The sequence below is a fragment of the Nyctereutes procyonoides genome, unplaced genomic scaffold (assembly GCF_905146905.1).
Source record: "Nyctereutes procyonoides isolate TBG_1078 unplaced genomic scaffold, NYPRO_anot_genome, whole genome shotgun sequence".
NCBI lineage: Eukaryota > Metazoa > Chordata > Mammalia > Carnivora > Canidae > Nyctereutes > Nyctereutes procyonoides.
The window spans coordinates 1-12,249 of NW_026575124.1; the positions used below are offsets into that span (position 1 = coordinate 1).

Below are 12,249 nucleotides of genomic sequence, written 5' to 3' on the forward strand. Positions count from 1 at the left end.
GACAAAGCAGTGCTCAGCTGAAGAACATAGAATAGATTAGTCATGGACTAGGTCTGTCCAAATTCACAAATTTCCTCAGCAGTCTTTAAAGTAGAATTAACAACTATATGGCAATATCATAGAGACTTTGAAACCAAATACTAGACAGGGAAGAGGGGATTCTAGATAGTTGATAAGGGCATATGTGAAACCTATATAATTAAGAGTGGGAACATAAAAGGAGGTCCCTAATTCTGTAATTGGGTGTAATCAAGACAAGTTTTGAGTCCATCCTATATTTATTTCTAGGAAACGTGCTCTCTAAATGGCCTTGAGAAACCACAGCACCAGCACTGAGTTCATCCTCCTCGGGCTGTCTGCTGACCCCAAAGTCCAGGCTCTGCTCTTTGTGCTCTTCCTGGGGATTTATCTCCTGACTGTGATGGGGAACCTGGCAATGCTGCTGGTGATCAGTGCTGATTTCCACCTCCACACACCCATGTATTTCTTTCTGAGTAATCTGTCCTTCCTAGACCTCTGCTTTTCTTCGGTCACTGTGCCCAAGATGCTGGAGAACCTCCTATCTAAAAGGAAAACCATTTCAATAGAAGGATGCCTGACTCAAGCCTTCTTTGTGTTTGACGTTGGAGGAACAGAAATTTTCCTGCTCTCTGCCATGGCCTATGACCGCTATGCAGCCATCTGCCACCCTCTGCTCTACAGCCGTATCATGAGCAACCAGCTGTGTGTGAGGCTGGTATGGGCTTCATGGAGCCTAGGTTTCCTGGATGCAGTTATCAACATCCCCCTGGCTATGAACTTGAACTTCTGTGAAGCCCATACCATCCCCCACTACAGCTGTGAGCTGCCCTCCCTCTTCCCTTTGTCCTGCTCTGATGTCTCTACCAACCTCACTATCCTGCTCTGTTCCACACTCCTGCATGGCTTTGGTACATTCTTCCTGATATTCTTCTCCTATGCACGCATTGTCTCCACCATCCTGAGCATCAGCTCCTCCTTGGGCAGAAGCAAGGCCTTCTCCACCTGCTCCTCCCACCTCACTGCAGTGAGCTTCTTCTATGGCTCAGCTTTCCTCCGTCATCTCATGCCAACGTCAGGCTCACCTCTGGAGCTGATCTTCTCCATACAGTATGGTGTGATCACTCCCCTAGTGAATCCCCTCATTTACAGCCTGAAAAACAAAGAAGTAAAGGCAGCTCTAAGAAGAACCTTGGGAAAGTGTTTGCAATGGCACAGGTAGCAAACTACAAAGAGATGACCAATTAGGAAACAACTACAGGCTTCAGGATATCTGCTGAATTGATACTACAATCTTCCTGATGGTTTACTGTTTTAGATGCTAAAATATACCAGAGAAGAGCTTATGAAAGAGGCACAGAGGGGCACCCAGGTGGCTCAGTCAGTTAAGCATCTACCTTCAGCTCAGGTCATGATCTCAGGGTCCTGAGATTGAGCCCCCCTTCCAGCTTTCTGCTCTGTGATGAGTCTACTTCTCCCTCCCCTCTGCCTGCTGCTTTACCTGCTTGTTCTCTCTCTCTCTCTCTCTCTCCCCCCCTTTCTCTGTCTTTCTGTCAAATAAATAAAATCTTTAAAAAAGAGAGAAAAGAGGCACATAGGTACCTTGAGCGTGGGGTCAGGGTAGGGGAATGTGGTTCAGATTAAATCATGCTCAAAGGCAGATCATGGAATATATAGTCATGTTGATTAAAAGTTTTCATCATAATTCATTCTTCTGTTGTTTCATTGATACTGAGTAAAACAATGTGTGTGTATTGGATTATTTTTTAGGATTAAATGTACAGAAAGGCACTGAACATTGTAAGATTTCACCAAAAAGTGTTGAATGTCAGGGAAAGAAAGTTAGACTTGAGGTCTGTGAAGGCAACTGAAGAGGAAGCTTTGCAGTTAGACAAAAGTGCTAAAATTCTGGACAGCACAATTAGCAGGTCATTGATTTGGGTGATACCAAGAACTCTATTGTTCTGTTACTTGGAAGTTGGAACATGAGGGAAGATGTCGCTCATTCTAGGTAAGACAGGAAAATGTAGCCTTCTGCAACAATTCACCTCCTTCAAGCTTTTATTGTCCATTTAGTCCATTTGGGGAAGGCAAGGGTTTTGAGTCAATTGTTTTGAAGTAATTTCCTTTTCGTATATTCTAGCATGGGTTTATGAAATATGCAATATATATATATATATTTATGTCACCAAATCTGTATCTTCTGAGAAAATTTTCTTTTTTTTTTCTGAGAAAATTTTCTATACCATTTATGACTTTCCTCAAAATAGATTGTTTTAAAATGTGGTAGCTTATACTCATTCAATGTTATTTATTAACATAATTAATGAGACCCCAATAATACATGCTATTGATGAGGGACAGAAGCAGGAAAATGTTTACCCTTAGCCAGGAAAGCTGATTTACAGCCTGCATAGTTTCAATAAGTATCAGGCATGTGCTGGTTACTCCATTCTTTTAGGGTCTCACTACTGCTTATATATCTCACAGATAGTTAATATTGAACTGATGATCAGAAGAATGTCACAAAAGTAGTTGTATGAGTAGGAATTTAAACAAATTTGAAAAAACTTTTGTAACCTGATACTCCCTGCAGGCCCTCTTCCCTTTGGTTACTAAATAGATAACCACCAGCCTCACACACCAGAAGTACAATTCTTTCTGTCCATGGGTCCTGTCGCAGTGCCACTTAAATAAACTCACTAAGTTACACCATACGATGTCTCAAGAATTCCTTGACTCACGTTAGATGACCCCACATCATTTTGATTAATAGGTTAAAATACTGTAGTTTTATTTTACTTCATTTTTTCATAAACATATGTTATCATAAAGCATATCAGGTACTGAATCATGCACTAATTAATAACACAACTGCATTTCCAATTTTTTAAAAAATTTAATTTATTTATTCATGAGAGACACAGAGAGAGAGAGGCAGAGACAGAGGCTCCATGCAAGGAGCCTGACGTGGGACTCGATTCCGGGTCTCCAGGATCACACACTGGGCTGAAGGCGGCGCTAAACCGCTGAGCCACCTGGGCTGCCCCAATTTTTTAAGTTATAATAAAGAAGCAGATAGGTTAAAGAAAAGATGGTAATTATCAAAAATAATTCCATCACCCATATTTGGGTATACTTTCTTCTACTGTCCTTTGCACACGAAGATTTTAATGTAATCCATTTACCAAGTAGTCCCAACTCCATGGCAAATACACATGAAACTGATTTTTTTCTAGTTACTTAATTCAACTGGGATCTATAATCTCCATTTCCTTACATTTAAAGATATATCAGCAGATCCTTAATGTTCTGATCACTTTGTTTAATATATGTACATTCTAATATAAGACATATATCTCATTAAAGTCTCACTCCTCTCCTTCCCCAAATGCAGGTTTGAGCTGGGATCTCACAATTCTGAAGAGGCTTAATCTGGCCCATACACATCCCCTCTACCACTTCCTCAAGGTCAGTTCTCCCAATCTGGAGGACAAAAAAGGCAGAGGGAACAAAAAAAAATTCCTGTAATTTGCCCTATTGTTATTTTCTCACTGTTGATTGTCACTTATTTTCTAGTTATCAATGGCTGACCCCCCAAAAAAAATAAAAAATAAAAACGACCTCAGGACAGCCTTTATACAAACTGGCTTTGGTGGAGGCACATGGGAATTCTTTGTAAGATCCTGCTAATCCTTCTCAGTGCCTCACTTCTTGGCCTTTTAGCTAAGATCAAGTGTGATCCGCCTCTGCAAGTTCCCTGACTCAGAAGACTTGACTCCTGCTCACTCTCCTCTCTCCTGCCTATTCTCCTATACCTGCAGCACCCCACAGCTTCTTGCTGTCAAGGGAAACTCCCTAACAACCATCCTGGATGTGACAATTAGAGTCCAAAATCAGCTTTCTACCAAGATGACCAATTGACTCCCCCTGCCAAGGAAATTCATGTATCCTTGCCATGCTAAACAGTGGATAGGCTGGCTGCTGTGTATCTACACACACACACCTTTCACACCCATCCCACTCCCACCCCCATCTGTCAGCTTTTCCAATTCTTCTCTCTCTGGGTCATAGAGGCATAGCAGAAAGATCAGCAAGTCTACTTCTGAAACATGTATAACGGGACTGAGATCTCAGTCTATTCCGCCTTGCAGGCATTATCTGTTTTTGTGAGCATTTCTCTTAGGACCCCATTCATTTGGATTCTACAAAAGAAAAGCAATCCTTCCTTCCCTCATGAGAAAAGAAGGAAATGGCTTCTCACCAAAACACTAAACTTCTTGGAAAGGCCAATGAAATTAACACCCTCCCCAATTTGTTCCAATCCCAAACTTTGTATATAAGCAGGGAAGGAGAGGGTTTATTATAACTAGTAGTAACAACATAGGTTCTGCTATCTCTTACTAAGCCTTGAAAACGGTGTCTGATGCCATTATTGGTAGATATTACCAAATGTAGGGTATTTATGTTGTGGGAATATAAACTTTTCAGCCACTATGGAAAACATCATGGAGGTTCCTCAAAAAAAGTAAGAAGAGATCTACCATATAATCCAGCAATCCCACTCCTTGGTAGATACCCAAAGGAAATGAAAATAGGATATCAAAGAGATATATGCAATTCTGTGTATACTTTAAGATTATTCATAATAGCTAAGATATGGAAGCAATCTAAGTGCCCATCAAGAAATAAATTGATAAGGAAGATGTGGTATATGTATACAATTGAATGTTATTCAGCCGTAAGAAAGAAGGGCATCCTGCCATTTGTAACAACATAAATGAATCCTGACCACTTTGTGTTAAGTGAGATAAGTCAGACAGAGAAAGACAAATACTGTATGATATCACTTATATATGGGATCTAAAAAAGCCAAAGTCATAAAAACAGAGAATAAATGATGGTTCCTAGAAGATGGGAGCTTGGGAAATAGGACAGATGTTATTTAAAGATACAACCCTGTGGGGTACCTGGCTGGCTCAGTTGATAGAACATGTGACTCTTGATCTCAGGGTCATGAGTTCAAGCCCCAGGTTGAGTATGGAGCCTACTTAAAAAAAAAATTAAAGATACAACCTTGGGGCGCCTGAGTGTTTCAGTCGGTTAAGAGTCTACCTTCAGCTCAGGTCATGGTCCTGGGGTCCTGGGATTGAGCCCCACATCGGGCTTCCTGCTCAGCACAGAGCCTGCTTCTCCCCCTCCCTGTCCCTCTGCCCCTCCCCATTGCTGTGTTCTTTCTTTTTTTTTTCTCTCCTGTCAAATGAATAAATAAAATATTTTTAAATAAATAAAGATACAACCTTGCAACAAGTAGTAAGTAAATCCTAGAGATCTCCACACAGTATAGTGAATATAATCAACAATATGGTACTATAATGTAACATGACAAAGGTGCAAATTATCACTACAATGGCAATAATATTATATAAATGTATCAAAGTAATATGTTGTACACTTTAAATTTATATAATGTTATATGTCAAATATATTTCAATTAAAAAAATAACTCCTAAAGAGCAGATTGGTGGTTGCTGGAAGCCAGAGGGTAGAGGGTAGAGGGTGGGCAAAACGGGTATAGGTGGTCAAAAGGTACAAATTTCCAGTTATAAAATAAATAAGTCTTTGGGATGTAATGTACAGCCTGGTGACTATAAGAATACTATATTGTAAGGGAGCCTGGGTGGCTCAGTGAGTTAAGCATCTTCCTTTGGCTCAGGTCATGATCCCCGTGTCCTGGGATCAGCTTGCATCAGGCTTCCTGCTCAGTAGGGAGTCTGCTTCTCTGTCTTTCTCTCCCTCTGCCCCTCCTCAGTGCTCATTCTCTCTCTGTCTCAAATAAATAGGTAAAATCTTAAAAAAAAAAAACAGAATACTGTATTATATATTCAAAAGTTATCAAGACTAGACTTTAAAAGTTCTCAAGGAAAAACATTTTTTGTAACTATATATAGTGGGATGTTAACTACACTTATTGTGGTGATCATGTTATAATATATACGAATATTGAATCATGTTGTACACCTGAAAAAATGTTACATGTCAATTATATATCAAGTAAAAAGGGCATGTTGTTTAAATTCCAAATGTTTAAGCTAGCCACAAGAAACATGAGTCAACAACAACAAAAAAATACAATACCAGATGGCTTCACTGGTGAATTCTACCAAACATTTAAGGAACTAATGACAATTCTTTTCAAATTCTTCCCAAAAAATAGAAAAGGAGTGAATACTTCCAAGTTCATTTTACAAAGCCAGCATTATCTGATTCTAAAACCAGATAAAGACACTATAATAAAAGAAAATTATATAGATGCAAAAATCCTCAACAAATATTACCCAAAAAATAGTACATATATTCATCTACACACACACATATATATACATATATCACACACACACACTACAGAGAGAGAGAGAGATTTAAAAATGCTTTTCTTATTCTCCAGTTTCTACTAGCCTAATAAAATTCTCTTTTAGGCTTTAAATAATTACTTTAATTCAGAAATGTCAAATAGTCCCCTGTGCCTCTTAGTGTTTACCTTTCTAGTTAACTGCAAACTGTGTTAATTAGTGAGTCCAGAACTTGGTTTCAGACTAGACTTCAGAGAATACAAAGCATTGGCCCAGCTTCCCCTGGGTGCCAAACCCAGCCTATGGCTGTATAAGCACAGATGGCCTCTGATTGGTTCTGTTAGATAGTTCTTTCTTTATGTATTATTCTTAAGACAGTATTTAGAATTTCAGAGGAAATAAATGAAGAGATGGCAGGTTACTAAATCTGATGATGTGAGGAAGTTTTAATGAAGTATATGCCAGTTGGAAATAGGAACTTCTTTAAAGATATTCTTCTTGTCCTTCCATATAGTGGCCTGCATTGCAGAATGACACTACTCTAGGCTAAGGTATTCAATAAATAATCTTGATATCCTGGCATCCTCAATGTTTCTAAAGTTTGAACTATTCTGATGCCTATTATCCACTGACAGCAAGAAGAAATCGCTATCTGTTCTGTCAAGGGTCAGACATAGGTTCTCTTATGGGGAGACTTTACCTATGATGTGTCTATTTGAATGGGAAATCCAGAACACACAAGAGCTGCCTCCTCCAGGAAAAGCCAAGAGCATGGTAATACCCTCCAACATATTGGATATCCCCCATTTTTTCCTAGAAAGTTCTATATGTGTTTTAATTTTGCTCACCATGCTCCACCTTTACTCCATCTGCAGAACTTCCAGATACATCCTACTAGTACTAGATCCTGAGATTCCTGTTCAACCCATTCTTCTTTCCCAGCTTATGATGGAAACTTCTCACCCTTTCATAGGCCACCTCCTTCTCTGGATTGGCCCCTGATGTCTCTGTTAGTGTTCATTTGTCTCAGCTGCTTTGGAAAGATCTTAGAAAGACCTGTCTTCACTCCCTTATAACATTGGTGACATGGACATCTCAAGCATAGACATAAATCCTCTTATTTGTCAGGATCCCCAAAGACTGCAGAAAGCTGACACCTGGAATGAAATATCAGAAATAGATGTTGACTTGTTGAAGCTACTTATTTCCTTGCTTGCACAGACTTCTATTTGTATTTTTTCTATTATTAGAACAATCTTTCTCCATCTAGTCACCACTATGACAGTGTGAATAGTGTGAGAGATACTGGAGAGGACAGCAATGAGAATAGTTTCAAGTGGATTAAATTGACTTTTGGTTTCCTCCCGCTTCCAGCACTGATATCCTTCTCCCCTTTCAAATTCTTCCTCATGAATATAAGGTCAGAACATGGCATGCAGCCCCAGTAAGCCTCAAGTTGCTTGGAAACTGACCTTCCAAACCACCCTTCATTCACTTCTTTCCAAATATATCCAAAAACCAGTGTGGTTTTTGGATGTGTCTAGAACACTTCTGATATCCTCTTATTTACATAATAAGCTACCCCTTGTTTAATTTTAGTCCTTTGTTCTCGTCTACATGTAAATCTGGCATCAGTCTCTCTTATGTCAGTATGAAATAAAGTCAATGTCTTTCATTCTAAATAGTAAATGAAAGCTGATGTTCATTTTCCTGGTTGAAACTGATTTATTTTCATGCTTGTAATGTAATGTAAAATTAAATGGAAGACTTTGTCCTTGGTCATTAAAGAAATGCCTGGACTCAGTTTGAGTTTCTCTTTAGGATGAGGAGGAGGATGATATTCCAAGATCATATGATACAAACAGCTGATGCCTTCATCTACACAAAATGCAGATGTTAGCACACCACTGAAAAATAGTTTTTCAAAAATGCTACAGTCTTCTTAGATGAGACCCTGAACTCTCCAAAGATCCCGTGGTCAAATACCCCCTTACAAGTAAAAGTAGAAAAGTAGAAACCATTTTCAATATAGCCCTACCTACAAATACTTGGTGTTCTCTAATCTTTGAAAAGCACAGAACAAACTTTCATTCCACTTCACTTGAGTAGATTCCAAGTAAAATGTTTGCTTTCAACCATGTTTACATTTTTATCCATGCAGGGTTCTCAAAAGTAAATTCTCCAGCTGTTTATGCTTCACCACCACTGGATCTAGCTGAAGTCACCCCAAGGAACAGAGTCCACTGTTTGCACAGGGACACAGGTAACCTAGACTTGGGTCTAAGATGAGCTTGAGCCCGGGATGATAGAGTTATTAATAGAATCAGGCTTTTAACTGTACTTGACAAGGAAATACTCGGATTTGAGAGGAAGCTAGAAAGCATATGAAAATTTGGGTCAGTGGATTAAAGAAGGAGAACATCTGAAAGGAGAAAAAATGTAATCAAAGACATACAAATAAATAGGCCTTTCTAGTATCAAAAGGGGCCAAAAAAGCTAAAAAAAATAGGTTAAGGACAAATGAGAAAAATCTGAATGTCAAGGCAAGAAAGGTGTTCTTTATTCCTGGAACCAAGCCTAGCCACTGGGATGAGAATTTGGAAAAGTTTATTTCCTGGCTTTCTAGTGGTTCTCAATGGAGCTCAATAGCATATTCCTCAGGGGTAAAATGGGATAAATTTCTGTTCATAAAATACACCAAAAATTGCTGTAAGAACAAATAACATTTTTGGAAACACTCTATATACAAATAAAAACTATTAAAGTTTAATGTGCTGTTTAGGAAGTAAGTAACTTGATATTTTGAATAAGAAGAATGACAAGAAGAGAAAAGGTTTAGTACATTCACTGTGGATATGTCATATAGGTTTTGGACACATGATTGTAAGGATTTTCTGAATTTTGGAGCATGAAGTGAAAAGTCAATAAGACTAATGTGTAAGTGAGCCAACAATGTTATTTATCAAGTAAATCCCTATGAAACAGGAATAGAATTCTCTAAAGAATATGGATATACTGAATGAGGAAGGATAAAAACTCTTCCTGATATACAGCAAGGGCAGCCTTGAGAGGTCTGAGCACAAGGTCAGACTAAGCAGTGGGGAGGGATGTATAAGAAGACATGATTATCCCCTAAAAAAATGGGAACAATCATAAGTGATATCACTCCTTTTTCTATCTTATTCCAAGGAAACCCCCTCCACAAATGGCCTGGAGGAACCACAGCACCATCACAGAGTTCATTCTCATTGGGCTGTCCGACGACCCCTACATCGAAGCTCTGCTCTTTGTGTTCTTCCTGGGGATCTACCTCCTGACTGTGATGGGGAACCTGATGATGCTCCTGGTGATCAGGGCTGATTCCCGCCTCCACACTCCCATGTACTTCTTCCTGAGTAACCTGTCCTTCATGGACCTCTGCTTCTCTTCTGTCACTCTGCCCAAGCTACTGAAGGACCTTCTGTCTGAGAAGAAAACCATCTCAGTGGAGGGCTGCCTCACACAGGTGTTCTTTGTGTTTTTCTCTTCAGGGACTGAAGCTTGTCTGCTCTCAGTGATGGCCTATGACCGCTATGCTGCCATCTGCCACCCACTGCTCTATGGCCAGGTGATGAGCGGCCAGTTCTGTGTGAAGCTCGTGTTGATCTCATGGGGTCTGGCCTGTCTCAATGCATTTGTCATTGTGCTCTTGGCTATTAACCTGGACTTCTGTGAGGCCCAAACCATACACCACTACACCTGTGAGCTGCCTGCCCTTTTCCCTCTGTCTTGTTCAGATATCTCCATCACTACCGATATCCTGCTGTCCTCCAGTTTGTTGCATGGGCTTGGGACCTTCCTCCCAATCTTCTTCTCCTATGCTCGCATCATCTCCACCATCCTGAGCATCAGCTCCACCTCAGGCAGAAGCAAGACCTTCTCCACCTGTTCCTCCCACCTCATTGCAGTGACCTTGTTCTTTGGCTCAGGTTTTCTTTGTTATCTCATGCCTCCCTCAGGTTCCTCCCTGGATTTTCTCATCTCCTTGCAGTACAGTGCAGTCACACCCTTGCTGAATCCCCTCATCTACAGCCTAAAGAATAAAGAGGTGAAGGCGGCTGTGAGAAGGACACTGGGGAAATATCTCTAAGTAGTGAACAAAGACACAGTTACAAAGACTGTGTTCCTTTGCATTTCTTTTTTTGTTCCCACCTTCTCCTACACACCGTGTCACATCATTTGGAGAAAGATTCCAGAGCTTGTCTAAGTAGAGCTTGACTATTATTCTAAGGCATTAGTTCTTGATTAGGGCTCCTTATTTGGAAAGTCTGTGATCCATTGGTTGGAAGGGAATGTGAAGACAATTTTCCACAAAACAAATGGATAAGATAACAAAATAATTAGGTTGAAAAGATACGATGATCATTTCAGGCGATTCAGCATCTGACTAGGAGGAGTTGTGGAAAGAACTAAAAACAAAGGAGGCATTTATTAAATTGAAGGTAACTTTTGCAAATCCAACTTCTGGTAAGTTTTTAAATAAAACATTGGTAAATAGAAAAAATCCCATGTCAACAAAATATTCAAAACTCTATATAGAGTATTACGAACATGAGAACATTATATACTAAAGTTACAAAACATTGCCAGTATAACCATTATCTTATTTAATCTCTCCTTACTCATTAGTAAACAAGAAACAAATTGAAGTTTCTAAAAGCTCAAGTCCAAGCATTAGAAAGACAACAAAAGCTAACATACTAAAAGAGGGATAAAGGAACTAATACCACAAATTAAGAAGTCAAAAAAACAGAATTGAGAAATAAATGAAAGATGTAGTCACTCAAAAACATCTAGAAAAAAATGATATAATTCTGTAGAATATATTCAAAAGAAAGAAAACCAATAATGCAACACTGATATAAAAAATAAAAAATTGGGGCACCCGGGTGGCTCAGTGGTTGAGCATCTGCCTTTGGCTCAGGTCATGATCCTCCCTTCCTGGGATCAAGTCCCTCATCAGGCTCCCCATAGGGAGCCTGCTTCTCCTTCCACCTGTGTCTCTGCCTCTCTCTGTGTCTTTTATGAATAAATAAATAAATAAAATATTTTAATAAATAAATATTTTAAGGAAATACAAAGATTCATCTCTTATGAATTCCCACTCTTGTGTTAAAATTCACCATCACAGAGAGAACCCAAGAAACTTCAGGCTGCCACCCTTCACCCTAAAATAAAAGGGAAACCAGGCAATCTCTCCCTCTCCCTACCCCAAAGACCTCACCATGCGGGCCCAGGGATCTATGTAATTTCTAGATCCTGTAAGTAATAAATCTTTATTTTTCCCAAGTTTCCTGATGACTGTTTCTGAAGGGCATCTCCAGTCATAATAAGAACCACAAGGGCCACCCAGTCATAAAATTGGTTTGGAAAGGGAAGACTGTGGGAAGCTCATGGGGCCTAGACATTTCTAGCCAACAGTTTAAACTATCCATAGGCTGAGACTGGCACAAAACACTTGTCCGAGCACCTTCAGATCTAGGGATCATGGTCTTATATAACAAAAAACAAAGCTAGAAGAAGGACAACTATTACCTTAGCCTGTTCTTGAACTTTACATAAATGAAATTATTCAAAATGCCAAAAACTTAAAATATTCCATCTTAAAGTCTTTTTTTTTTTTTAATTCAATTTAGTTAACATATAGTGTATTATTAGTTCCAAGTATAGAATTTAGCAATTCATCAGTTGCATATAATACCCCATGCTCATTACATCAAGTGCCCTCCTTAATACCATCACTCAATTACCTATCTCCCCACCCACCTCCCCTCTAGCAACCCTCAATTTGTGTCCTAAAGTTAAGAGTCTTTTATGGTTTGCCTCCCTTTCTGTTTTT

General features: G+C 39.3%; 2 protein-coding genes across 2 annotated transcripts; both read left to right on the forward strand.

Annotated features, from left to right (window-relative positions):
- The first annotated feature begins 304 nt into the window (after positions 1 to 304).
- LOC129517199 (olfactory receptor 8S1-like) lies at positions 305 to 1,240 on the forward strand. The gene has a single exon (XM_055336851.1). The coding sequence runs from the start codon at positions 305 to 307 to the stop codon at positions 1,238 to 1,240; it is 936 nt and encodes a 311-aa protein (XP_055192826.1).
- An 8,336-nt stretch (positions 1,241 to 9,576) lies between these two features.
- Positions 9,577 to 10,500, forward strand: LOC129517198 (olfactory receptor 8S1-like). The gene has a single exon (XM_055336850.1). It carries the CDS (start codon positions 9,577 to 9,579, stop codon positions 10,498 to 10,500), a length of 924 nt encoding a protein of 307 aa, XP_055192825.1.
- The last annotated feature ends 1,749 nt before the right edge of the window (positions 10,501 to 12,249 follow it).